This window comes from Pristis pectinata, chromosome 4 (assembly GCF_009764475.1).
Source record: "Pristis pectinata isolate sPriPec2 chromosome 4, sPriPec2.1.pri, whole genome shotgun sequence".
In the NCBI taxonomy this organism is placed as follows: Eukaryota; Metazoa; Chordata; class Chondrichthyes; order Rhinopristiformes; family Pristidae; genus Pristis; species Pristis pectinata.
Window position 1 is genome coordinate 96,776,557 of NC_067408.1, and position 27,927 is coordinate 96,804,483.

The 27,927-nt window shown below is 40.0% G+C and overlaps 2 protein-coding genes across 2 annotated transcripts in view; both read right to left on the reverse strand.

The window, feature by feature from the left end:
- Positions 1-27,927, reverse strand: part of LOC127569494 (uncharacterized) — a 534,065-nt gene that overhangs the window by 165,276 nt on the left and 340,862 nt on the right. The gene's annotated exons all lie outside the window — the stretch shown is intronic.
- LOC127569672 (NXPE family member 3-like) overlaps positions 1-27,927 on the reverse strand; it is a 94,180-nt gene that overhangs the window by 3,340 nt on the left and 62,913 nt on the right. Inside the window, exons 2-5 of the mRNA XM_052014473.1 lie at positions 19,494-19,670; positions 8,671-9,449; positions 5,666-5,739; positions 4,545-4,754 (exon numbers count right to left, since the gene is read on the reverse strand). Coding sequence (XP_051870433.1) covers positions 4,545-4,754; positions 5,666-5,739; positions 8,671-9,449; positions 19,494-19,610 — 1,180 coding nt within the window. The 5' untranslated portion in view covers positions 19,611-19,670. The remainder of the gene's footprint in view (positions 1-4,544; positions 4,755-5,665; positions 5,740-8,670; positions 9,450-19,493; positions 19,671-27,927) is intronic.

Genomic DNA, 27,927 nt, shown 5'->3' on the forward strand with positions numbered 1-27,927 from the left:
ATCAATGATAGTGATATGAAAGATTCCACAATTATATATTTGGTCTGTAAAGAGAAATTGCAATGCTGGAGGTACTCTGGCTATGGTTGGATTGCCAAGAATGGAACCAAGTAAAGATGATCATGTGACTGAGATAAACTGAGAGGTATGGGGTGGACATCATTGTAAAAAAAACTATACAGGGGGTGAGATAAATGAGCAAGGATAATCCACCATGGTAACATTTACAGAGGGTGTCATTGGTGAATAATTAACCTGAACCAAATTCAAAATTATTTTAACCATTTGTCACCTTCTGTTTATGGTCACAACTGGTGACTTTGAAATAATGCAATGATTTGATTGCTGAACTTTGCACTGAATGCATGCATCTCATGCATCTATAGTGTAAAATTCAGATTTTTACATGTGCTTTTGAGAGTCCTTAGATTCCCAAATTGGCACAAGTGATAAACATGAATGTTTGCAGACAGAACTGTAGAAGATGCAGTGATGTTGAGGGTGTTGGCCAGTAATGAATGTCTGCTGGAAGTATACAGAATAGGCATGATTACAGCACTGTCAGATTGAAACTTAAGCTCTGATTAACACTTTAACCACGTACAGAGCAACATTTGCTCAACAGAAGGAAAGAACCTACCACCTGTACTGTTTAAAGGAATCAACTACCCACAGCTTAGTTGCTAGTTAATTTCTTCAGGCTGCTGCTAGGATTCTACAGGTGTTTGGTGCTCTGTAAAGTTGTAGGAGCATAAATGGGGTGACTTTGCCAGAGCTAAGGGCCTTTGCTGACTCCAAAGCTTCTGCATAAACCACTTACTACCCCAGATGTGGAATGTACCCAGCAGGAAAAAAAGAACATAATAAATTGAAGCTGGATTAAACCACTTGGTCCCTTGTATCTGCTCTGTCATTCAATAAGATTATAGCTGATCTCACAACATTGATCATTTGGGTTGTGTTGTGAGCATAATCCAAAGGGGAGATTCTCTTCCCTGCAATTACTCTCTCGATGTTCAGGCTTTGTTTGATCCATATGAAGCTAATCATGTCACTCTCCTGGAGCAATAATACCTTCACGCTGCAGTGTTCTGCTGTGCCAGAGGACACACACAGCCAGCCAAGCTACTGAAAGGAGGAGGAAGGAAAAGTCCTACCATAAGGAAGAGAACAGGAGTAGGCCATTAGCCCTATATTTCTACTTTCTCATCCAATAAAATCACGGATGACCTCAATACCACTTTCCTGTACTAACTCCATATCACATCATTTCTAAATATTGCAGTCTTTTTCTGAAAACACTCTTCAACTGAGCCTTTGCAGTTCTTTTGGGGTAGTGAATTCCAAAAGATTCACTACCTTTTAGGTGAAGAAATTTCTTCTCATCTCTGTCCTGAATGGTCAACCCCTTATTTTGATACAGTGACTCCTGGTTATAGACACTCCAGCCAGAGGAAACATCAATTGTGCAATTACCCTGGAAGTCCTCTAAGAATTTTGTAGGTTGCAATGACATAACCATACATTCTACTAAACTCAGGAAAATACAGGCCTAATCAACTTAATCTGTCCTTTTATGACAAGCCCACTGTTCCAGGAATCAATTGTGAACCTTCGCTGCACTCCTAATGCAGGTATATCCTTCCTCTGCACACTATATTCCAGATGACGTCTCATCAGGGTTCTGTACAATTGGTGCAAGATGTCTACTCTTGTATTGAAATCATTATATTTGCTTAATTGCTCTATATTTTCCATAGTCCCCAGTATAAATTCTCCTGCCTCACTCTGTAAGGGAACCACATTAACTTTGGTTAATCTTTTCCTTTTTTTACTTTTATATGGATGTTCTTACACTCTGTTTTTACCTTTCTTGCTAGCCTACTGTCATGTTCTACTTTTTCTTTCCTTATGCATTGGTCCTGTTTAGCTGCATTCTGAAATATTCCCAATCCTCAGGCTTACTGTTTTTTGGCAGTGTAAGCACCTTTTCCTTTGAACCAATATTATCTTTCCCAGCGGCATGGTAGCGTAGCGGTTAGCATAACACTATTACAGCGCGAGCAACCTGGGTTCAATTCCGGCTGCTGTCTGTAAAGAGTTTGTACGTTCTCCCCATGTCCGCATGGGTTTCCTCTGGGTGCTCCGGTTTCCTCCCACATTCCAAAGATGTACGGGTTAGGAGCTGTGGGCATGCTATGTTAGCACCGGAAGCATGGCGACACTTGCAGGCTGACCCCAGAACATTCTACGCAAAAGATGCATTTCACTGTGTGTTTTGATGTACGTGACTATGAAGATATCTTAACATGTGTATATAACTTGTAAACTATTTATTATACTTTTTAACGTTGGCTATTGTTAGTTTATTGGATAATACTTTACTTTCAGCCTGGGTGGTTTTTGCAGCAACTTCTTTCTTAATAACTCCTTTGTTCACACCTATGGCACACTCTTTCTCATGTCATGGACAATCTATAATTGCCAACTAACCCCTTTCCCAACCCTCCCTGCCTTGGTTCAGTTGGCTTTATTCAGCTCTAAGACCCTGTTTCCAATTGTACTAAATCACTTTCAATCTTTATATAAAATTCTATCATATTATGATCACTGCTAACTTAAGGTCTCTTAACTACCAGATCATCTCATTACACAATGCTAAATCTAAAATTGCCTGTTCCCTCACTGATTCCTCAACATACTGATGCAACAAGCCATCTCTTCTATACTCTATGAATTTATCCTCCATTGTATTGCTGTTAATGTGGTATATCTAGTCCATATGTAAAGTCACCCATGACTATTGTATAACCCTTATCACGTCCATCTCTGATTTCCTAACTTACACTATATCCTACGTTACCATTTGCAACAAACAATCTGCTGGAGGAACTCAGCGGGTCAAGCACCATCTGTGAGAGGAAAGGAATCATCGACATTTCAACCCAAAACATTGACAATTTCTTTCCTCCCACAGATGCTGCTCGACCCACTGAGTTCCTCCAGCAGATTGTTTTTGTTGCTCCAGATTTCAGCATGTGTCTCTTGTGTCTCCATTAACATTACTGTATTAAATTAACAGCCAATGTTTTCTGCCACACGCTGTTTTTTATTTAATTCTATGCAAACTAATTCTGCTTTATTTTCTGATTTATAATTCTTCACCTCTACTGTCTTTATCCCATTCCTCTGAGTTCTAACACCTTTTCCATTTTGCCTCCCTCTTCTCAGAGTTAAGTATCATGGAATACTTAATTCCCAACCATGATCATTTTGCAACCTTCCTGTAATGGTTATTAGATTGTTCCCATTTAGTTAAATCTGTGTTGTTGAATCACTTTCCTTGTTACGAATGCGGCGTGCATTCAGATGAAGAACTTTCAATTCTGTCTTTGTACATTTTTCCTTGCTCTAATTTCAATTATACAGGTGAGCTCCACGTTACAGCTGTTTGAGTAATGTAAATTCACCTTTACAGAATTCACTAATCATTACCCAAAGTTTTGAGGTACTGAATAAAATTTTCTCTCATGGAATTAATGTGGGGGAGAAAAAAGTAAATAAATAAACACTTTTTTTCCAACTCGTGTTTCTTGATGCATGCATAAATAACATGACTTCGCGTTACAGAAAATTGCGAGATCACATTTGCTTTCCAGGAATGCAACCTGTCCCCACTACCCCCCCCATAATTCAGGATGTACTTTCTATTCCTTCCTGATAGATTTTGCTTATCATTACCCATTTTGCTATCCTGCACTATGACTTGCATATGACGCTTCAATGCCATATCCATCAGCCAATGCCATGCTGCAATTCTCTTGTGATAATCAGTAGGAAATGGTGAGTAACTTCTCCAGCCTTCAGGAAAGCAATGTTAGTGTTAGCCAGATACTGTGATCACTATATATAGCAGGCAGAACATAAACTGACTTGCCTCTAGTATTGCACTCAATGATCATGCATCAAGACCTCTGCAGCTGTTTCTGGGAGCTCTTACCTAGCTAGCTCCAAATGTGATCTATTAATGTAATTTGAACTGGCGAGGAACATGGTTATCCTTGGAACAGCTCAAACTGATGACCCTTTCTGTTATCGCAAAATACTTCATAATTGTCAGCATTTTGAATTCCGTGGATTATTGAAGCTTTTCCTCCCACTGCAAAATGGAGGTTGGTCCAAGTCTTCTAAGTTTATGATGAACCCTCTTTGTATGAACACCCAGTGTTTCCAATTGTCTACCTTTAACCTGTGAATTTTATTTCAATATTATCAGATTTGTTTGTTCCATTGGAAGTGTTATTGGCTATTTTGTATAATGCACAGATATGAATACCCTTCCCACAGAGCTTTTACCCTGGGTTATTTTGCATTTTCTTAGGTGCGTAGTGTAGAAATGGTAACCTCATGATGCAGAAAATGTTCATATGCAAGGAAGTGTAAATGGCTTGAGAAGAACACCAAACATGATTATGAATGGGAGTAGATATAATGCATCAAACAGATTAGACCATAATGTATAATGAAAAATGGGTAAACCTGACCTGGTACAAAATATGTCAAATATTCAAACCACTGGCGTATAGTGGAATCTCCAAAAATATAAACAATTTTCCCACGCAGACAGTTGGTAACACTTGCTGGAGTGTCAAAGTGTTGAATGTTACAGGTGTTTGAAACCCATTTATCCTGATAATAAAATCCAGATGGTGAAAGCAATGGCTTGCCAGGGAGACATTCACTGAGATCTTTGTCTAAAAATTAGGAGAAAGAAATTTAAATACAATGCCTTTGATTTATAATCCATATTTTAAAATAATAGCTAATTACAATGACAAACTCTAAGAGAATATTAGATAGACAAATAGCAATGATGATTATGTGGAAAAATAAAATTAAATAATTAAGATGGAATTACACAGAAGGTAAACAAGTAAGCAAAAATCATGCTTAATGTGTCAATGTAGTAAAAGAAATGGCATGGATTTGAATTGCATCTTTCATGTTCACTTCAGTGTGTCCCAAAGCAATTTACAGCCAATGTAGTGACTTAGAATGCAGTCACCATTGTAATATGGGAAATTTGGGAGCCAATTGGGGAAAGTCCAACAAACACACTCTAATAGTAACCAGATGATCTGTTCCAGTAATGCTGGTTGAAAGGTGTTGTTGCTTAGGACATGAGTGATCACTCCTCTCCTCGTCTTTGAATACATGCCATGGGATGTCTGAGCTACCTGAGAGGGTAGAGCTAGTCTCGGTTTAATGACGAGCATCTGCAGCAGTACAGCATTCCCTCTTACTGCAGAGGAGTATCAGCATAGATATTCAAATAACTTATTTAAATTAAAAATTAGCATCGGAATAACATGTGGGGCTTCAAGTACTTGAGAATTTCCAGCACTTAGGTACGTAAATCCATGGCGAACATCAGCACAATCCTATTTTTGCTGTACAAACAAATAAATTCATATTGAATTAAATAAAATAATTGTTTCTAATCTGTTACTTAAATTCATAAAAAAAACCTACACAAAGCATTAAATTCAGTTTAGGATATAATGAAATATCTGCAGCACGAAAGAACTATTACCAACATTCCTCTAACATAGCCCCTCATATACAAATCTCTAATCCGTTAGTCAGTAAATCATTGTTCTCTTACCTGCATGAGGTGAAGGCTCTACAATTACATAACCTTGATCTTTGGGTAATATTGGCACCTTGACATTTTTCCCACTGAAAATATATTATCATTTCTTAAGCTACTGCATCCATGAAATGGAACAAGTAAACATTTAATTTTGCAGGAAGCATAGAGATAAAAGAGGATAGTGTAAATCATTTGGGCATATTGTTTCTGAAAGTCAGGGCCAATACCCCCTGACTTCCTGTCTGATACCTAGTGTGTGCCATAAACTATTCCTCTCGTCTCCTTCTCACCACTCTCGCCGGATGGCTGCCTCTTCCTGCCAGTTCAGGGCAGTATGATAAATTCCAAGAGAATGTGATCCTCAGCCCTTGATGTCTCAACTCAAAAGGAGGGATTTTAACAAAAATGTCTCAACTCAAAAGGAGTCAATTCAAAAGGAGGGATTTTAACTCCATTAGCTTGTGACACACACTGAACCAAACTTCTTCCTTATTTCCCACCCTTGCGCTGTTCAACAACACTGTTTTCTTAGGTGCAGAAGCACCCACCTCATTTGAATTCTGAAGAAAGCAAACACACTAATGAGGCAAGAATCAAATATGTTTTTACGTGACCAACCCTCAATTTTGACTAAATAGCAAAGTCTTAGAACAAAATGTTAAACGTTATGTCATGATTGGCTAGGAATAGACTCTGTGGAATAGCACACTACATGTTGCCAGTAATATAAAAGGATGGGGCCATGGCAGGGAGGGAGAAATTGTGCTTCTGGATGCTGTCTGGTGTATAAATGTTGGAAGCAGTAGGATATTTGGCTGGATGTCTCTAGAACTGAATCAGAAGGGTACTGAGGTCTAGTGACTCTTGCCAATGTTTAGAATGTTTGTGGAGGTAGAGGTCGATAACCCTGACAGTTGAGATTGAGTTTATATAATCAGGGCAATCTCTGTGCTGGCAGCAAGGATGAGGGGTATATAGAAGTGGATGGTGGTGGCAATAGAAGTTTTGTGTTTATCATGGAAAGATCTGAGTCTGAGAGTACCTTGACCACCCTGGACCTGGCAGTATTTACCGCCCAATCAGTTTTTCTGTGAAGCATCGACAAAGTGATGGAAGGGGTCATTGGTACTTCTGCCAAGACACACCTGGTCACTAATAACCTGGTCACTGATGCCCAGAGGCTGGCAGTGGAACCAAGTCTTGTTTGGATTTCATACTATGGGATCACCATGTGAATCCTGCACCAGGTCAGACTTAGCGCAGGATTCAATAATCCATTACAATGACAGGGATTGTAGGACAAAGATTTATGTGATATAGGGGAAGATAAATTTCTCCTTTTAAACAAAACTTCTTCAGATGAAAAGCACAAAGAATTAAAAATATTGCTTTTAATATTAATAAAAGGTTAATAATTATAAAAATATTCACTTTTAAATTTACTGCAATTGTTTTCAAATGTCTTTCAATGTTAGTGATGTTTAAAAACCATTAACAGCTCTGAAACAACACACAAAATGCTGGAGGAACTCAGCAGGTCAGGCAGCATCTGTGGAGGGAAATGGACAGTCGACATCTCAGATCGAGGCCCTTCATCAGGACTGGGGAGATAGCCCGTATAAAAGGGTGGGGGGAAGGGATGGAGCAAGAGCTGGTGGGTGATAGGTGGATCCAGGTGAGAGGGGAATGATAGGCAGGTGGTGGAGGAGGAGAATGGGAATAACGTAAGAATCTGGGAGATGATGGGTGGAATTGACAAAGGGCTGAAGGAGATGGAATCTGGTAGGAGAGGACAGTGATCCATGGAATAAAGGGAAGGAGGGGAACTGGATGGAGGAATATGTGGATGATGGGCAGATCGAGAGGGTGGGGGAGGGGAAAGAGAAGGGGTGATGGGGCTGGTGGGATAAGGGAAAACAAAGGGGGGAACAGAGGGGAGTGGTTACTGGAAGTTAGGGAAATCGATGTTCGTGTCATCAGATTGGAGACTACCTAGGTGGAATATGAGGTGCTGTTCCTCTAATCTGTGTCTAGCCTCAACTTGGCAGTAGAGGAGGCTGCAGACAGACATGTCGGTGTGGGAGTGGGAATGGGAAGTGGAATTAAAATGGCTGGCCACCAGGAGATCTGTTACGGCGTATGGAATGAAGGTGCTCAACGAAGTGATTTCCCCCAGTCTGCATTGGGTCTCACCGATGTAGAGGAGGCGGTACTGGGAGCACCAGATGCAATAAATGACATCAATGGATTCACATGTGAAGAATTGCCTCACCTGGAAGGACTGTTTAGGGCCCTGAATGGTGGTGAGGGAGGAGGTGTAGGGGCAGGTGTAACACTTAGTGTGGTTGCAGCTTTGAAAGGTGTGAAAACTTGTCCTGATTTAGTTGGCTGTTAGTGGCAGTGGGGGCAGGTTTTTGGTGAGTGTACTATGTTGTTCAAGATCCAGCTGCTATAAACACCATTCCCCTAGATTCTAGAGTGTGGAGGACTATTGTGATAGGCCCCCTGCACCCAGCCCAAGAAAGGACAGACTATGGGTGGCAATTCTGGGCAGGGAGATCTGCCCAGCTTGATCCAGCCCAATACCACTACATGGACAGTGTTGGAGGTTTCCCATGTTAAAGTGCTTAAATTTCCATTTCAGCAATAGCAGATTTATTTCAACAATCTCCCATTCTTGGAAGGGATCTCAGCTCAATGGGAGCAAAAAAAAACTGCTGGAGGAACTCAGCAGTTCAAGCAGCATCAGTGGAGGCAGAGAGATGGTTGATGTTTCAGGTTGAGACCCTGCATCAGGACCATTAGCAGTTTGTTTTTTGCCCCAGATTACAACATCTGCAGTCTCATATGTTCCCTAAGCTCAATGAGAATTTGGACCAGAGGCAAGGCTTCAACTTGCAGAGTTGAATCATATTGTTCCCTCAAGCACAAAGAACATGAGTTTGATTAGTTTATGAAATGAGCTTAGGGATGTAAAGAAAAGGAATGCCAATATCTATTGAGAATGATTTCCATACCTTTGAAAATAATGACCTTCTTCTCCAATTAGGAGACTCTGCATATAGCCTCCCATTGCATGGTTGATACGAGAAGAGCAGGGAAGCTTCTTTGGTTTGTAACAGAACCAGGGCTCCCCAGTCCTGAGATCGGTGAAGTTACAGAGTGGTTTAGTCTGAGGCAAACAGAGATTGCATACAGTGACCTCCAAGGCATCCCCTGATTTGAAAGTGCTTCTAAAATACACTCTGTCTGGGTATTCCTTCCGTAATCTTGCAAGGGCTTGGACCCCTTCACTGGGATGAACCAAAGAAACAGACACTTGGACTTTTCCCGGCCAGGATAAAGTAAAATTTATGTAATAAAGTCCATTTTGATGATCAGTAACTGTTCCTGCTGAACCGGCTTTCAACTCTGGGGTGTGGATCCTGGCTTGGAGATAGTCACCCCCATATAGCTTCGGATTTCCTTCAAAATTATACATACGCAGCATCACCTCTAGCTGATCCCCAACATAGAAAGTCTTTCCAGAATTTATAATAACAAACTGTGCACGTGATGGGTCACTGCTTTTCTGAAAAGGCACGGCAGGGTTGGGAGGCTTTGGCCATTCGATCATTTTCATCAGGACTGTGCCCTCTGACCTTTCTTCAGGGGTGAAACTATGATTTTGATAGCCACATTGTAAAAGTCTGTCGGTCCAAAGAGACAGATTGTTCTCCTTTAGCTGGTCTATTCTGTGATTAAGCTTTGGATCTGGATATTTCTTCCATTCTGCATTTGTTTCATCGCCACCAGACTGTGGAATGGAATAATGTATTAAAATAACTATGTTTGTACATAAGCATTACTTTTCTAACTTAACAAACTCAAGCCTGGGAAAAAGCAGGGATATTAACAAACTAAGGGAGTTGTTCAGAATCTTGGCAGATAGGAAGATATAAGGACAACAATCAAGGAAGGAACTGAAGTTTGAAAATTATCTTGGTGAGAGTGCAGATGAAGAAGGATAGATGTCTGCAGTAAAAATGAGCCTGAAAACCAGAATTTGCCCACATTTGGCCCATATCCCTCTCAACCTTTCCTATCCATGTACCTGCCTCAACTACTTCCTCTGGCAGCTCATTCCATGTATCAGCCACACTCTGGGTGAAAAAATTGTCCCTCAGGCTCCTATTAAATTTCTCCCCTCTCTCTTAAACCTATGCCCTTGATTCCCCAACCCTGGGTAAAAGACTGTGTGCACTCACCCTATCTATGCTCCTCATGATTTTATACACCTCGTAAATCTTCTCTGCACTCTTTCCAACTTAATAGCATCTCTCCTATAGCATGGTGACCAAAACCGAACACAATATTCTAAATGTGGCTGCACCAACTTCTTGTACAAGTGCAACGTAACATTCCAACTTCTATTCTGAATGGCCTGACTGATGAAGTCCACCATGTCAAAAGCCTTCTTCAACATCCTGTTTACCTGTGATGCCATTTTCAGGGAACCATGTACTTGTACTCCTAGGTCCCTCTGTTCTACAACACTCCCCGGGTCCCTATCGTTCACTGTGAAAGTCCTGCCCTCAGTTGTCTTCCCAAAATGCAATAATTTGCACTTTTCTGAATTAAACTCCATTTGCCATTCCTTAGCCCACTTACCCAGCTGATCAGGATCCTGCTGTAATTCTTATATCTATCTGATAACCATCTTTATTACCTATGACAACATCTATTTTATAAATTAAAAAAAACCCAAATCAATAAGAAAAATTGTAAACAATATAAACTAAACTAAACAAAAAAAAATTTCAAAAAAAAACAAAAAAAAGAAAACAAAACTGGGCTAAAATTTCTCAGTAGAAACAGAGCAATATTATGTCGTCAACTCTGTTCCTCCAAGTTGGAAAGTTATTGAAAGGGGATCTACGTCATGTGAAAATATTGAATAAATGGACTCCAAATATCTTCAACTTTAAGCGAAGAATCGACAGTACCACTCCTAATTTTTTCCAAGTTTAGACAACATTTTTATTTTCATCTGCAAACTTACCAACCATGCCTTGCACATTTTTATCCAAATTGTTGATATAGATGACAAATAACAATGTGCTTAACCCTGACCCCCTAAGGCACACTACTAGTCACGTGCCTCCAGTCTGAAAAACAACCTTCCACCATTACCCTCTGCTTCCTACCAACGAGCCAATTGTGTATCCAATTAGCCAGCTCTCCCTGGATCCCATGCGATCTAACTTTCCACAGCAGCCTACTATGTGGAACCTTAATAAAGGCCTTAGTGAAGTCCATATAACCCTGTCCTCATCGACCTTCTTGGTCAAATAGCCATGTGATAGGAGTGGTTCACAGGATCACAGATGTATGTGGGAAGAGCTAGGAAAAGGAGGAATTTAGTTCAGGTCCAAGGAAACAAGCAGTAGCAGAGAAACATGGTGAAAGACTGATACTGTAGAATAATCCTGCTTGTGCACCTTGGAGGAACAGACTTTACTGAAGTATTGAATGGGAGGAATGGGATTCTTAATCAATCCACATTGCCCAATCCCTGTGTGCCCTCTCATCCCAAAGGAACACCTCACTTTCAGCTTCCATCCACTGTATTCCCCAAAGGATTCTGTCACTGAGCACCCAATCCCAAATGGATCATTTGTTTAATTTTTTGCCCTCTAACTTCCAGCAGCCCATCTTCCACACCCGCTCCCAACATTTCTCTGTACGTCTTTAGCAGGTGGAAGAACTATTTGTTCATCTATTCACACCACTGCCTGGTGTGTTTGATCAATCAAACTTGGTTTAAATAATCACTTTTTTGAACACCTTTTCAGTTATTGTAAACTGTTGATCTTTAGTTCCATATCATTGTACTATTCCTTGTTGTGAATATTTGGCATTATTTACCAGACATTTCAAAAGATCTCTAATGACCAAAGTTTGATCAAAGAGATCGCACCATGACAGCAGGAGAATTTAAATTCAGGAAATTAAATATAGCATAAGAGACTAGTTTCACTAATAGTGACCAAGAAACTACACAATTGTTGTAAAAACCCATCTGATTAACTAATATCCTTCTGAAAGGATCTGCTGTCCTTCTGTGCTCTAGCCTATATGTCACTTCAAGCCCACAACAGTGTAGTTGAGTGAACTCTCTACTGAAGTGACACAGGGGCTAATTAGAGATGCACAATAAATATTAGTCTTGCCAGTGAAATTTGCATCACATGAATGAATAAATTAAAAAACAAGGTAGCTTTTAAGGAATGACTAGTAGAAGGAGAGGAAAGGAATTCTTAGGTCCTTGGCAGCTGAAGCTACAACCACCAATGATGGAGCAATTTGAATTTATGGATGATCGAAATGCTAAAATTTGAAGAGCACATACTTAAAGAGGATTATAGAGGTGACACAATTGCTATTGGTGCCATCTAGTTAATCATCTGTCTGGAGGAGCCTATTTCCAGCATTCTCTTTTATTTCACATTTCCAGCTGTGTTCTGCATCTCAGTTGTTGTTTATCTCTAAGTGCCCTCATTCACCTCCCTTTCCTTACATTCCTTTTCCTTATAAAACATTGTTCTCTTTTTCCATGGTCTTAAAACCGAGGGGCTGTTGCCAGGATTTTCTTTGAACTCCGTCTATATTCTTTTCCTGTACATTGTGACCTGCTACCTCTATCTGCTGTGATCAGATAAGTCGTCTTCTGGTGGACTAAAGAAGCACCTGAAGGTGACATTGTAAAATTCCTGGTCTTTGATCCATTTAGAAATCCCTGGCTTGCAGGCATCTGCTGTGCTGCAGCTGCATCAAAATATATAATCTTCTCCCACTGATTTGGGATGAGAGTGACAAAGAAGAAAGCAGAAGATTCCAGTCTCCACACCATCTAACCCCTCTAAAGTTGCCACAAAGTTCTTTCCCGAATATCTCTAAATATTAAGATCAGAAAGACCCTGATTTAATGTTGTAATATCAGTCTCAGTCAAGGAATAAGAGTTCTTCTATTGTTCTCCAGCATTAGTAGCAGTTAGGATAACCAGTCCTACTTATTATCTCAAAAGTCTTGCTGGGACTGTGTTTGGTCATAAGTGTGGACAAGCTTGATCTTGACTGGAATAATCTATGAGAGCCTAGCAATGCTTTCTGTTAAGACTTGAAGACAGTATGCACTCATGTTCAAAGATGAGAGACATCTCAGATAAACTTGCTAAGAAATTGGGAGGGAACCAGTCACTGTGGTTTTCACTGGAATCGACAAAATAGGAAAGATCAGGCAATAATTCCTACATGAAGAGGACCAGGAGTTTAGACCCTATCGGGTTTTAATATCGGCTTCATTAGCCAAGCCACATGAATAGGGATAAGAACATTAGGGAGCTGAGTGTGTGGCCGAAGGAACATTTGGAGATGAAACACAAACACCCAGTACTGCGAAAGGAAGAAACTATACTGTTGGGAAGGGCTGTACTTGAACCATAGTCCTAGTGGAAAAGGAAAATAGGATGAGCCTAAGGATTTTAATCGAGTAAATTGGAGGCAGGGAGAGATATGAGGGAAAATGAATGATTTGGTGCTGGTGGGTGTGGGGAGGTAATAGAAATAATGTATTCAAAACAAAGGATGGAGATAATAATGGTCAGATATGGTGCTATGTGCACTACAGACAATGGGAAAATTAAGCACGCGAAGTAATTAAACCAGGTTAGAGAAATATGCAAGCACAAATTAAAGGTTTACATTAAAGGTTAGGGTTTACATTAAAGGTTAGGGTGTACAGTCCAAAAGCCAAGTGAAGAGAGCAAACTAAACGAATTCAGACACAAATTCAAATTTGGTTATATTGGCTGGCAAGAGAGGTACATAGAATTCTTCTTCTTAGGCTCGTCCTTGGGATCAAGGACAACTTGTTTCACTCTAGTTTTGAAGATTCTGAAGTGGATATTGAGGTCATTGTGGAAATTGCAGACTCTTCCACAGATGGGGCAGGTGGTGCCTGAAGGGGTTGGCAGATGAGAAGTTGTGAGGTACTGTGCTCCTTCTGCCACTTATGCAAGGCTTCTACGTGCTCCCACTACATGGACTCCAGGTTCTCAGTACAATCCCAAATGCACCTTCTCCACTTTAAGCAGTCATGGGCCAGAAATTTCCAGGATCCAGCAGAAATGTTACTTTTATTCATGGAGGCTTTGAACACAACCTTGGCTCCTTTCCTATCTGCCGTACAATCTTTTCCCATGACAGCTCGAGATAGAATACCCGCTTCAAGAATTTGATATTGGACATACAAATAATGTGGCTTGCCCACTAAAGCTGACTTACTGTGACTAGGGCCTGAATGTTGGGGATATTGGCCTGGAAGGGGACACTGACATTGGTGTCCTTATTCTTCCAGTGAATTTAGAAGTTTGTGTGGAATCAGCACTGATCATATTTTTCCAGTGCCTCAAGGTGTCTGCTATGGGTGTCCAGGTCTCAGGAACCAATAGAGGGGAAGAAATCACTACTGCTCAGTAGACCATGAGCTTTGTGCCAGGTCCGAGGTCTCAATCTTCAAATACCCTTTTTCACAAGGCTGTGCTGGAGCATTGGAGGCAGTGGTGAATTTCATCAATGTGTGGCTTGCTGAGCGATTACTTCTGAGTTATGGGAAATGGTTCATGTTTCCAGAACCTCACCATGAACCTTTATCTTTGAAGGGCATTATTGTACGGTGCAGACCAGTTGGCACAGGAACTCAGTCCTGTGGATGCTGGGAGATCCCGTGTACTACCAGTGTTCTGGACAGCCAGGTGTGCAGGAAGCATCTCCAGCTACAGCCGCTTGAGCTCCACTTTTTTGGAGCTGGAGCAGTGGACAAAATGACCATGGACCAAGATCTCTGAGGAGAGCATGTTTAGAGAGGTAGTCATGGCAGAGAGGGCATGGATGACTACTAGGAAGACTAGGAGAAGTAGGCAGGTGGTGCAGGATTCCCGAGTCAAGCTCTAACAGATTCTCTCTTTCGAATACCACCGTGGGTAATGGTTCCTCAGAGGAGTGCAGTCAGAAGTGAGGAGTGTGGCACTGCAAGTGGCTCAAACTGCACAGGAGGGGATAAAGAAGGATGAAAGAGAAATGGTGAATGGGCATTCAGTAGTTAAGGGGATGGACACAGTAGCCACTAACATTAACTCCAGGATATTATGGTGCCTCCATGCTGCCATGGTCAAGGCTATGCTGAAAGGGGAGGGTGAACAGCCAACACCAACAATATGGGTATAAAATAAAAAGGATGAGGTCTTGCCATATAATCTTTTCCCATGACAGCTCGAGATAGAATACCCGTTTCAAGAATTTGATATTAGTCATACAAATAATGTGGCTTGCCCACTAAAGCTGACTTACTGTGACTAGGGCCTCAATGTTGGGGATATTAGCCCGGAAAAGGATACTGACATCGCTGTCCTTATCCTTCCAGTGAATTTAGAGGATTGTTTGGAGAGCCGGGAAAAAGGTTAAAAAAGCAGGACTTTCCAAAGGAAAGGGAAACTCCCAGTGCCGTGTGCTCTTAAGGGCAGTAATAGGAAGATATAACAGATGGAGCAGAATGAACAGCTTTAGATTTGAGGCACTGGTACTACTATTTGTGGAGCAGTTGGGACCTGTATAAATCAGATGGGTTGCATCGCAGCAGAGCCATGACCAACAGCCTTGTAGCTTGTAGGTAAATAAAGGTAGTATTAAGTCAAAGGAAGAGGCTTAGAAAGTTGCCAGAAATAGCATTAAGCCTGAAGATTGGGCACATTTTGGAACTCAACAAAGGAGGACCAAGAAATTGACTAAAACAAGTAGAACATAATGTAGACTGGTGTTACGGACTCGGTGAAAGTCCCTTTAAGATAGAGAGTGTGTGTGTATGGGGCGTGCTTACGTCAATAGAAGATAAAGGACGTAATGACGTTGAAGAAGTCAGAAGAAGAAGGAGAGAGAAGAAGAAGGGAGAGAGACACCAGCCTGCTTGTTTTCTCTATCGATGGATGAGAAACAATAACTGTGTTTGCCACTGAAATCCATGTATGGAAGTTGGAAGTAATCCGGTGGAGTTCACTTTGTTGCTGACCTGTAGAAGGAAACAGGTATTTGTGTGTGGACGACCACGGTTCGGATGCTTTTCGGGGTGAGGAAGTCACTACCGAGTAAACACTGAAGTGTCGTTTGGGTTCCATCGTGGAACATTTGGATTTCGTATGTACTCTCTCTATGTTTTTCTACATCTACATCTTATCTTCAGACAACGGTGGTTGTTGAAGAAGCCCTTGCTCATGTTTCACCTTATGGCTTGCGGAACTGAACTTTAAGAACCATTCTGGAACTGGGAGTTTTGGACTTTGTCACACACACACACACGACGAGTTTAGTTTTGGGGTTAACGTTCAAGGTTTAACATTTTTGAATTCTAACATACTAACATTTTTACTTTTATTTTACGTATTATCATAAGTAGTGATTAATAAAATAGTTTTTAACACTGAATCATGCTCAGTGTGTTTCTTTTGTTGTTGGTTTGTGACACTGGCAAGAAGTATAAAAACAGACTCAGAGCTTCCATATTCATACAAAAAGAAAAAGACTAGTGAAGGCAAAACTGGGCAGAGACAGAGAATTTATAATAGGGAATAAAGACGTGGCAGAGGAATTAAACAATTATTTTGTCTCTTTCTTCATGAAAGAGGCACAAAATCTGCAGAACATATTAGAGAATCAAGGGTTTTGTGAGAATGTGGAAGCCATAGAGAGGGTGCAGAGGAGATTTACAAGGATGCTGCCTGGAATGCGGAGCATGCCTCATGAAAGCAGGTTGAGGGAACTCGACCTTTTCTCCTTGGAGCGACGGAGGATGAGGGGGGACCTGATAGAGGTGCATAAGATGATGAGAGGTATTGATCGGGTAGATAGAGGCTTTTCCCCAGGGCTGAAATGGTGGCCACAAGAGGACATAGGTTTAAGGTGCTGGGGAGTAGGTATAGAGGACATATCAGGGGTAAGTTTTTTACTCAGAGTGGTGAGTGCGTGAAATGGGCTGCCTGCAACAGTGGTGGAGGCAGATATGATAGGGTCTTTTAAGAGACTGTTAGATAGGTACATGGAGCTGAGAAAAATAGAGGGCTATGGGTAAGCCTAGTAATTTCTAGGGTAGGGACATGTTCGGCACAGCTTTGTGGGCTGAAGGGCCTGAATTGTGCTGTAGTTTTTCTATGTTTCTACAGATTCCAAGAATGAATCATAAAACAGTGCTTAGAAAAGTTTGTGAACTTGAAAGCTGATAAATCTGGCAGTACTAATATGTTATTTGTTTCAGTTCTCTCTCTAACTGCTAACACCAAATGTAATTGTTATCTTGAGAACCTTGGTTTTTAACCTTTCACTGATATTGCCTCTATTCTCTATCCTCCTCCCTCTCCCATCAGTTTTGTTGACCTGAAACATTGACTCTATTTCTCTCTCCATAGATATTGTACGACCTATTGATTATTTCCCAAATTTTGTGATTTTATTGTAAATTTCCAGCATCTGGCATTTTATGCTTTAGTGCTATCAGTTTGCCTGGAACCTTTTCTCCAGTGTGGATGATTATTTTAGCTTCCACTCTGACTAATGCAACTTTATTTTCTACTGTTATTGGAATGCAGTGTCTACTGCTGTGAAAACAGATCCAAAATATTTGTTCAATGTCTGTAATTTTCTTATTTCCCATTATTGATTCCCCAGTCTCATCCTCTAATGGTCCAATGTTTACTTTAGCTACACTCCTTTGTACGTGTACTTGTATACGCTCTTGCTGTCTATTTTTATATTTCTTGCTAGTTTATTCTCATATTCTATTTTCTTCCTTTTTAAAAAAATTTTGTGAGCCAGCCTATGCTGGTTTTCAAGATGTTTCCCATCAGCTCACCTACCATTACTCTTCCAAGCATAATAAGTCCTTTCTGCCAATTTGACACTATGCTTAACATCTTTACTTAGTTGTGGATTGATCATCCTCCGTGTACTTCATTTTATGCACCTTCATTGAGAATTTTTTTCAAATGTCTGCCTCTCCTTAGTTTGCCACTTAAATTATTTTCCTAGCGCACTTTAGGCAATTCTACCTCACACCTTTGTAATTAGTGTTATTTAGGTTTAAAATATTAGTTTTAGAACTAACTTTATTACTCTCAAAATTAATATGAAATCCTTCTTTCTCCAAGAGGATCCTTTACTAAGCGATCACCACTAAACCTGTCTCATTATATATGACCAGATCTAAAATATTTCATTCCCAGGTTGGTTCCATAGTGCATTGTTATATAAATCATCAGCACCCTGTAAAGTTACATCACTCCATGTTTACCCTGCCAATTGCTTTATCTAATCTATATGAAGACTAAAGTCATTCACAATTATTGCAGTACCTATTCTTACCAACCCCTGTTATTGCTTGATCTGTGCTCTATCTTAGAGGGCTGATAGATCATTCCCACCAGTGGTTTCTTTCGCTTGCTATTTCTCACTTGCACTCAAAGTGATTCTACAACTTGATCTTCCAAGTTAAGATCATTTCTCACTACTGTGCTGTCATTCTTTATTAATAGAAACCCCCAATTTCCTTTTTTTTGCTTTCTCTTCAAAAATGTCAAGTTACCCAAAATATTCAGTACTCAGCTTTGGTCACCGTGCGACCCTGTTTCTGTAATGTCTACTCATTCACATTTTGTTTGTTTTATGTCATCAGTTCATTTATCTTGTGACAAATTGTGTGCATTTAGGCAAAGAGTTCTAACTTTGACTTATTCCTATTTTTATGTTCACACTGGTGATCTCAGCCAAATGGCTGAACAGCCAAGTTCATGAAAGAATTCTCACAGATGGGGGACAAGAAAAGGAAGAAGGAAAGGAAACTGATATTTTAAATATTTTACAGGAGCATTTAATAAAAAGAATATGTATTGTAAAATCTTAAATATAGAAATATAGTAGACCTTACAATCTATGTCTTTATATCGATTTGTGTGAAGAAATTACAATCCACATACATTTTTAGGGTCAGAAAGTAAAGCTCTTAAAAAATTTAAACACTGAAATCTCACAACAAACACCTAATATATTCAGGATATTTTACAACAAATGGTTCATAATTTCTTGATTTTTTGACAACTCTCTTGATTACAATGGACAAGGCTACAAAACAGCATAGTCTACTGAGAGAGACCAAGTTATTGGCTGCAACTTCAGGATTGTTATGTCAAGTGCATGAGCAGAAATTCTTAAGGTGCTAACCATTTCACTGTGCAAATGTGGCAAATGCTAATTGTTTTGCATCATTACAACTGAAAAATCTATGCTAAAGAAATGGTTTATTTCTGTAGATCAGATGGTTTCCAAGGAATTTCAAAGAAAGGAGATGAGAACATTAGAAACCTTTTAATTATAATTATGTAAAGTTCTCTAGATTGGGAACTGATCCTTCAGAATGAAAACCTGCATATATATGCACTTTATTTTGGGGAAAGTGGAAGTTAGAAAGCAGCAATAGACTAAGTGGCTTAACATCAGTTTTTTGGAAAACAGAGTGACCAAACTTTCAACTTTCACAGCTGAACAGAGAAATGTAAGGAGATATGGGAAAAAGGCAGAATCAGTTGTATGATGAAATGGAAAATTCCAAGAAAGAAGTTTAATGATCCTCAAACATTACGTTACTTTCAGTTTGCACCACCAAGTCACCATAAACATACATTGTATTGTTATACTCAACACTTCAAATCTTGTTTCACATATCTACATTTTGGACATAGTGTTTCATTATTCTACACACCTTCATCCATCCAAAATTTAGAACAATCACCGTCAATCCCATCAGTAACAACAGGGCAAAACCCAAATGGAAACGTGAACAGAGAAGGGTGGACTTTTTTGAGTGTTGCTCTTCCATGTTTGGAGCTCACAGTGTACTTGTATTAGCAATTTCATCAGGAATTTAAGCCTCATAAATCTGCAATAGAACACAACAAATATTGAAACTCAGAACTGACATTTTAATGGTAATTCATATGCAAATTTTCATTTTAATTGACAGCAACATTAAAAACATTCAAACAACCTGTGTTACCCATGAATACTCCCATCTGTCCCCAGATGAATCCCAGCATTTTCTGTTTTTATTTTAGATTTCCAGCATGTGCAGTTTGTTGATTTTTGAATCCCACTCTCCATTTATTTGGTCTAATCCTGCTTTCCTCTCAATCCCCATTTCCATTAATGCACCACCCAGCCCAATTCCACTGTCTTCTCACTCCTCATACCTTTTAATACACTACCCACTCTCCCCTCGCACCCCATACTCATTAATAACTTACCTACACTAATCATGCTCTCCCTCACTACTAATACCATTTAACTACAACCCAGTCTAATTTAAACTTCCTCACATATCCCACACCCATTATCCCATCCCGTCTAAACCCATTCCTCATCCAATAGCCTCCCATCCTGTCTAATCCCACTCATACCTTACTCCTCATATTTTCTGCTCAAATCCATCTAAATCTAATTCCCAAATCTATCAGACCCAGTAAGACCCAAATCTATCTAATTCCATTCTGCTCTCATTTTTCATGCAGATTAATATCCCACCTAGTTTAATCTAATGCTCTTTTTACTTTCCCTGCCCTTTGTTAACCTACCAGGTCTAATGCCAGGCTTTCCAACTCTTTTATTGCATCATTCACTGTAACCTCAACCTTCCCTCATCCAATTCATTCAAATCTCACCCTCCTTCTGCTCCATATAGTGATTAATATCTCACCAGACTACTACTACTTTCTCTCACCTCCTGTACATTTTAATATTCCACACAGTCTAATTCTGCTCTATTCCCATAAGCATTAGTGCTTCATCCAGTCCACCCACAGAATCAGATTTATTATCACTGACATATGACGTGAAATTTGTTGTTTTGCAGCAGTAGTACAGCAGTAGAGTACAGACATAAAAATCTGTAAATTACAAAAATAAATAAGTGGAAAAAAAAAGGAATAATGAGGTAGTGTTCATGGGTTCACATATTGTTCAGAAATCTGATGGCAGAGGGGAAGAAGTTGTTTTGGAAACATTGAGTTTCGGTCTTCAGGCTCCTGTACCTTCTCCCTGATAATAGTAATGAGAAGAAGAGATAGTGAATATCTGGTCGTCATCTTCTAGGGTTCTATAGATTCTGGAATTCTTCCTGTGAAGTACACTGCAACAATTTAAGAGAGTGAGAACATGGGGAACTGCTGATCTGTTAGCCTCACACCAATGGTGGGGAAGGTGCTGTATATTAAAAGGTTAGAACACCTTGAAAAGAATGAGTCGCTGAAGGAACTCAGCAGGTCGGCAACATCTGTGGAAGGAAACAAACAGTCAACATTTTGGGTTGAGGCATCATCTGGCTATTTCCATCCATAGATGCTGCCTGACCTGCTGAATTCCTCCACAGCTCGTTTTTTTGCTCCAGATTCCAGCATTTGCAGTCTCTTGTGTCTCCACCATGAGAAGAATAACCAGATTGAGCAGAGTCGACATGCATTTAGAAAAAACGTTAGAATAATCAGTTGGAGTTTTTTTATATTGAGGATGTGATGAGTAGAAAAATAAGGGGGGGGGGTAAGACAAACCAGTGGATGTGGCAATTTGGATTTTTAAAAGCTTTTGATCAAGTCCCACACAGAGCGTTAGTCAACAAGGATATAGTACAGGGAGTGGGGCTAATATAGTGACATGGAGAGAAAATTAGTTTTTGGATAAAAAGCAAAGAGTGGGAATAAACAGATCTTTTTCAGGTTGACAGGCTTTGACTATTAGAGTACCGCAGGGATTGATACTTGGGCTCCAGCTATTCTCAGTTGATATCAACCATTTGCCCAATGGTCCAAATATCATATTTCCAAGATTGCTGATGATACTAAATTTTGAGTACAGATGAGGATGCAAGGATGTAAAAGTTGCTTCAAGGGGATATAGACAAGCTAACTGAGTGCCCCAGAACAAGGCAGATGGGATATAATATGGAAAAATGTAAGGTTGTCCATTTCAGTGAACAGGAAAACAGTATTTGTTAAATGGTGAGAGATTGGTTAGTGTTGATGTTCAAAGGGATTTGGATCCGCTTATACACGTTACTGGAGGCTAGTACCCAGGTGCAGCAAGAGTTCAGGAGGTCATATGTTAGCCTTCATAACAAGAAGATTTGATTACAGGAGGTGACCAGACAGATTGATGAGGGTAGTGCAGTAGATGTGGTCCACATGGATTTTAGTAAGGCATTTGACAAGGTTCCACATGGTAGGCTTCTTCAGAAGGTCAGAGGGCATGGGATCCAGGGAAGCTTGGCCATGTGGATTCAGAATTGGCTTGCCTGTAGAAAGCAAAGGTCTGTGGTGGAGGGAATGCATTCATATTGGAGGGCTGTGACTAGCGGTGTCCCACAAGGATCGGTTCTGAGACCTCTGCTTTTCATGATTTTTATTAATGACTTGGATGAGGGGGTAGAAGGGTAGGTTGGCAAGTTTGCAGACGACACAAAGGTTGGTGGTGTTGTGGATAGTGTAGAGGATTGTGAAAGATTGCAGAGGGACATCAATAGGATGCAGAGCTGGACTGAGAAATGGCAGACGGAGTTCAATCCAGAGAAGTGTGAGGTAGTACACTTTGGAAGGACTAACTCCAAGGCAGAGTACAAAGTTAATGGCAGTGTGGAGGAGCAGAGGGATCTAGGGGTCCAGATCCACAGATCCCTGAAAATTGCCTCACAGGTGGAGAGGGTACTTAAGAAAGCTTATGGGATGTTAGCTTTTATAAGTTGAGGGATCGAGTTTAAGAGCCGCAAGGTAATGATGCAGCTCTATAAAACTCTGGTTAGACCACACTTGGAGTACTGTGTCCAGTTCTGGTTGCCTCATTATAGGAAGGACGTGGAAGTGTTGGAAAGGGTGCAGAGGAGATTTACCAGGTTGCTGCCTGGTTTAGAGAGTATGCATTATGAGGAGAGACTAAGGGAGTTAGGCTTTACTCTTTGGAGAGAAGGAGAATGAGAGGAGACACGATAGAGGTATACAAAATATTGAGAGGAATAGATAGAATGGACAGCCAGTGCCTATTTCCCGGGGCACCAATGCTCAATACAAGAGGGCTTGGCTTTAAAGTAATGGGTGGGAAGTTCAAGGGAGATATCAGAGGAAGGTTTTTTACCCAGAGAGTGGTTGGGGCATGGAATGCACTGCCTGGGGCGGTGGTGGAGGCAAGTACATTTGGTCAATTTCAAGAGATTACTAGATAAGCATATGGAGGAATTTAAAATAGAGGGATATATGGGAGGAAGGGTTAGATAGTTTTAGGTGAGGTTTAAAGGTCGGCACAACATTGTGGGCCAAAGGGCCTGTATTGTGCTGTACTGTTCTATGAACAAAGAAGTCTTACTGCAATTGTTCAGGGTCTTGGTGAGACTGTATCTGGAATACTGTGTACAGTTTTGGTCTCCATACCTAAGAGAGGATGTACCTGTCACAGAGGGAATGCAGCAAAACTTCACCAGACTGGTTCCAGGTATGGTGGGTTTGTCATGTGAGGAGAGATCAAGTAGACTGGGGCTGTATCGTCTAGTTTAGATGAGAAGAGATCTTATCAAAGCTTACAAATTCTTAAAGGGCTTTAAAGGCTAGATGCCAAGAAGAGGTTTCCTCTGATTAAGGAGTCTAGGACCAGGGGAAACAGCTTGAGAATAAAGGATAAGCCATTTAAGACAGACGAGGAGAAATTTCTTCCAAGAGGGTGGTAAACATTTGTAATTCTCTACCCCAGATGGCTGTGGAAGCTCAGTCACTGTGTTCATTCAACATAGAAATGGATAGATCTCTCTGTATGAAGGAAATAGAGGGTATTTCCCAAAGAATGGCAGAATAAACTGAAGGGCTGGATGGTCTACTGCTTCTCCTATGTTCTTTGTATCTTACCCATTAACAAAACCCACAGAAATTAATCCCACTCTCCCCTTACTCCCCATACTCTTTAATGCTCCACCCTGTCTAACCCAGTTTTCTTCTCATTCCCATATCCATAAATACCTCACATCCTGTCTGCTCCCATGCTCATTTACTACATCCATTAACACCTTGCCCACACTAATCCTACTCTCCCAACACTTCCTTTATTCAATGGGCCATTTTTGGATTGGCAGTCAGTAACTAGTAGGGTGCCAATGCTGGGACCTCAATTGTTTGCAATCTGAAGTAATGACTTGAATGAAGGAACCCAATATATTGTTGCCAGATATGTTGGCAAGTTGTGATGAGGACACAATGAGCCCGCAAAGAGAGATCAATGGATTAAGGGAGTGGGCATGAACACAAGGGATGGAGTACAAGGGAAAATGTGAAGGAAGAATGAAATAGCACATTATTTCTTAAATGTAGTGAGAGTGCAAAACGTTGCAGTACAAAAATCTGGGAGCCCTAGTACGTAAATCAGAAAAAGTTAACATGCAGGTACAGCAAGTAATTAGGAGGCTAATGAAATATTTGCCTTGATTGCAAGGGATTGAAGTATAAAAATAGGGAAGTTTTGATGCAACTTTTCAGGGTGCTGATGAGACCACACCAGGAGTACTGAGCACAGTTTTACAACCTTTACAACCAGATTTCCAGGATCCCACAGTCATACAGCAAAGAACTGGGTGGGATGCTTTTGAACTGTTTGGAAGGACGACAGTGCAGATTCAGGTCTACAGAGGTTCGATTATGAAGAGACACATAACAAACCAGGTTTATAGTCCCAGAAGCTGAATGATTTGAGTGGCCTTAGTTTTTTTGAAAGGCACCAGTTGTGTAGAGGAGGTGATTCCTCTGGTTAATGTGGGGAGCAGGAGGTCTAGAACAAAAAGACATACCTTGAAATTGGAGCTAGGCTATTCAGAAGAAAGGTTAGAAATCTTTCACAAAAAGAAAGCAGATACGAGGTCAATGCAGAGTTTTAAACTTGTCATTGATAGGCTTTTGCTAGATAAAGGTTATTAAAGAACGTGGGGCTAAAGATATGTTGATTTTTGTTGTGAATGCTGCTTATATGATGCTATGTGCCTGTGATGCTGCTGCAGTAAGTCTTTCATTGCACCTGTGCATATGACAAAAAACTTAACTTTTTGATAAGACAAAACAAAGTTGAACTTTAACAAAACTGGTCAGTCCAACGAAACATTCTTTATTAGGAAAGGGAAAAATTGAATGAAGGTACAAAATATTGGGGTATTTTTGAATAATTAAAGACTGCTCCATCAACTTGACCTTAAAATGATTTTATGGAAATGCTGTATTAGAGTGTAAGGTTTTTCCAGTGCCCCAATGTAAGATGAAATAGTAATTTCTAGATCAAAAATGGGAGGTGACTCCATTTATTAGAAAGTTTTCCAAAAGTGTTTGAGTGGAATTAGATACCTGGGGATTAATTCACTAATGGATATTTCTTTGCTATTCCTGACTTTCACTTCAAAAAAAAATCATAGTTGTTAATAATTAATTAAATCAATCAATCAATCTCTTTTGGTAAAACTTTGTGCCCTTGCTATGAACATTTTAAGAGGACAACATTTGATAATCTGACCACTGGCTGAGACAGAGAGAGTAGCCTACATTTCCAGACTCTGTCCTTTTGACTTTTTGAAAGCCACAGGTTGGTTTGCACTGGGCAACACATGACATGATGCTGAAATTCTGGAACAAGTGTGCAAATATTTGTGAGGTAACATACTGTGGGAATGCTTGATGGTTCTACACTGAAGAACAGGCCTCACAATATGCACAATATATGGTGAGATTGGTTATTGTGGACCGGGGAGAGAGAATAGTTTAAACCATCAAAGCATTGACACAAATGCCACCGAGAAACTTTCGAAATTATTAAGTTAGTCAAACATATGGGTAAAAATCAAAGTTGGGAGTCAAAAGGGATAAAGATTTTGATTGTGATGGTTGAAAGCAAGAACACCAAAAGAGACTTCTATATTTATTTTCGCCAATGAAACCTTGTCTGCAAATTATTTATAACGTGTAATTGAGAAATTACAAAAGTGAACATATGATCCAGAAATCCAAATTGAACTTTAAAAAAAAATTGCAAGCTCTATCTAGTAATTATAGGGTTTCAGAGCTTCATGAAAATTAGAAATCTGAAAATTAGAGGTTTGTTAAGTCAAAAATAATGCCAACTACAAATAATGTACTGAAATAGAATTATATTTAAACTTATAGGATGCAATAGCCTAGGCATTAGTTTAGGCAGAGGGATGATGGTGTGTTTGATTGAAAATAGCGTGGGGAAAAAATAACTGCAGTAAATTTACCAGAACTTTGTTACAGTATTGTACTTGAAGAAAGCAAGGCCAAAACAAGGGAGGAGTTGAATTATTAAAAGGGTTCGTCATTCCTTTTCCTGAGTTCATCCAGCATCATCATGTTTTTCATACTAAAAGGGCCATGTTACTGAAATAAGCAACATTTGTCTCAGAATTTTAGATATTATAGCAAGGGGTGATTTAATTTACAGAGAGTGAGGGGAAGGCAATAAACAAATTACTCAATAGTTCTTTGAAAGAAGGTAGGGTTAAGGTACAGTAGCTCTGCAATCATGAGATTAGCTGAAAGAAAACCATAAAACCTGGGTATCTTTATAGGATATGAGAACAGGTTGAGCGCATGAAGTCAGATAGTTTAATTACTTACACTGCATATTGTTGGAAGGGAGATTATGTAATATCCCTTGCATAGGATGGACATTACAGATTAAAGTTCAGTAAGTGATCCAGGCTGTTGAGGTTGTGCAGTAGCAGTGTGTAAATACAGTTCAGGCTGGCTATGTGAAGCAGAATCCTGAGGGAGTTGGTATCAAGCGAGTACCTTGACGAATGATATTGTCCACTTCAGAGGCAGGTTAGAGGATTAACAGGGCATGTTACAAGAGTTCAGGATGTGTGTTGATTCTTTCAAATTATGTACCTGATCACAACTGCAATGGTAGATCCACAGACTAATGCCACTGTAGCACACCATGACTTTCAGAGACAATCTGCCAAAGTGTGACATCTGGGCCACAGAGTGGACCAGTACTATTTAACCGAAGTGAACAATTGTATGATATTGTACACCACAAGATTATAATGTTAATGGAAAATTTATGAAACTTACAAATGTCTGAGTAAAGTGAGCAGTTACCAGAGGATGTACGAGTCCTTAACTACAGTCGTTACTGATAAAGCAACTGATGCAACATGAGGCAAAACATTTTAAAAGAGATTGTGGCTTTTCGACCTCAGGAAATGGGAAGCCTAGAGAGAGAAGAGAAACTCAAAAGGTGGCACTTTGTCATATTTATAACCAATGGATGATTAGTCACCAATGGCACAATGTCATGCAAACCCAAAGGGGGGTTGCCCAGTTGGATCAACAGTACCAGACACTGATATGGTCAAAAACCTGATGCCCTGAAAGCCTACATTTTTAATGATAGGGGTACATCCAGTGATTCAAGAGTGCACTGCAATCAATACTGCAATGATATGCACAGTATTAGCCAACCTAGCGGTCACATCCAACACTACTGTATCAGATAGAAAAGAATGGCTTGGTCAGAGGCGGACCAGATCTCTGTAATATTGTCCAATTGATCTATATGCTAGACAGAAGAGCAAGGAGGTGCATGGTGTATCACTGGCAGCATGCCACAAAGAGAAGTCTTGTTATTTGTTAGCACCCAGAGGGAATTTTTGTCTAAATGTGGGAGAATATGATTTGGTAGGGATGAATGCAGGTACAACTGAGTGAATAGGTGCATGCTAGAAATTGTTTACAAAAGTTACCTCTCAACTCAGTTTAGGTATAAGAGTGATTGCAGATACTTTGTCACCATGATTAAAGGATCATGCAATTATGAGGGACTCGTGTAATGTTCAGGACAAAAATTTTTGTTCAGGACAACAATTTTTGTTCAGGACTCCTTGCCACTGACTATTAGGTGCTCCCACATGATCTGTGTGTGTCAGGGAGATCAAGTTTACATCATTGTCACAGACAAGATGCATGATAAAGTGCAAATTTCAGCAAGAGAGAAGTTTCTATCCCCCTTCAACGTGAAAATCTAAGGGAACCGAAGAGTGATTTTTAGAAGGTGGTCAGGCAATATATTATTTTGTAGATTGAGTTAACAGAGTTGAAAAAGGAAACAAA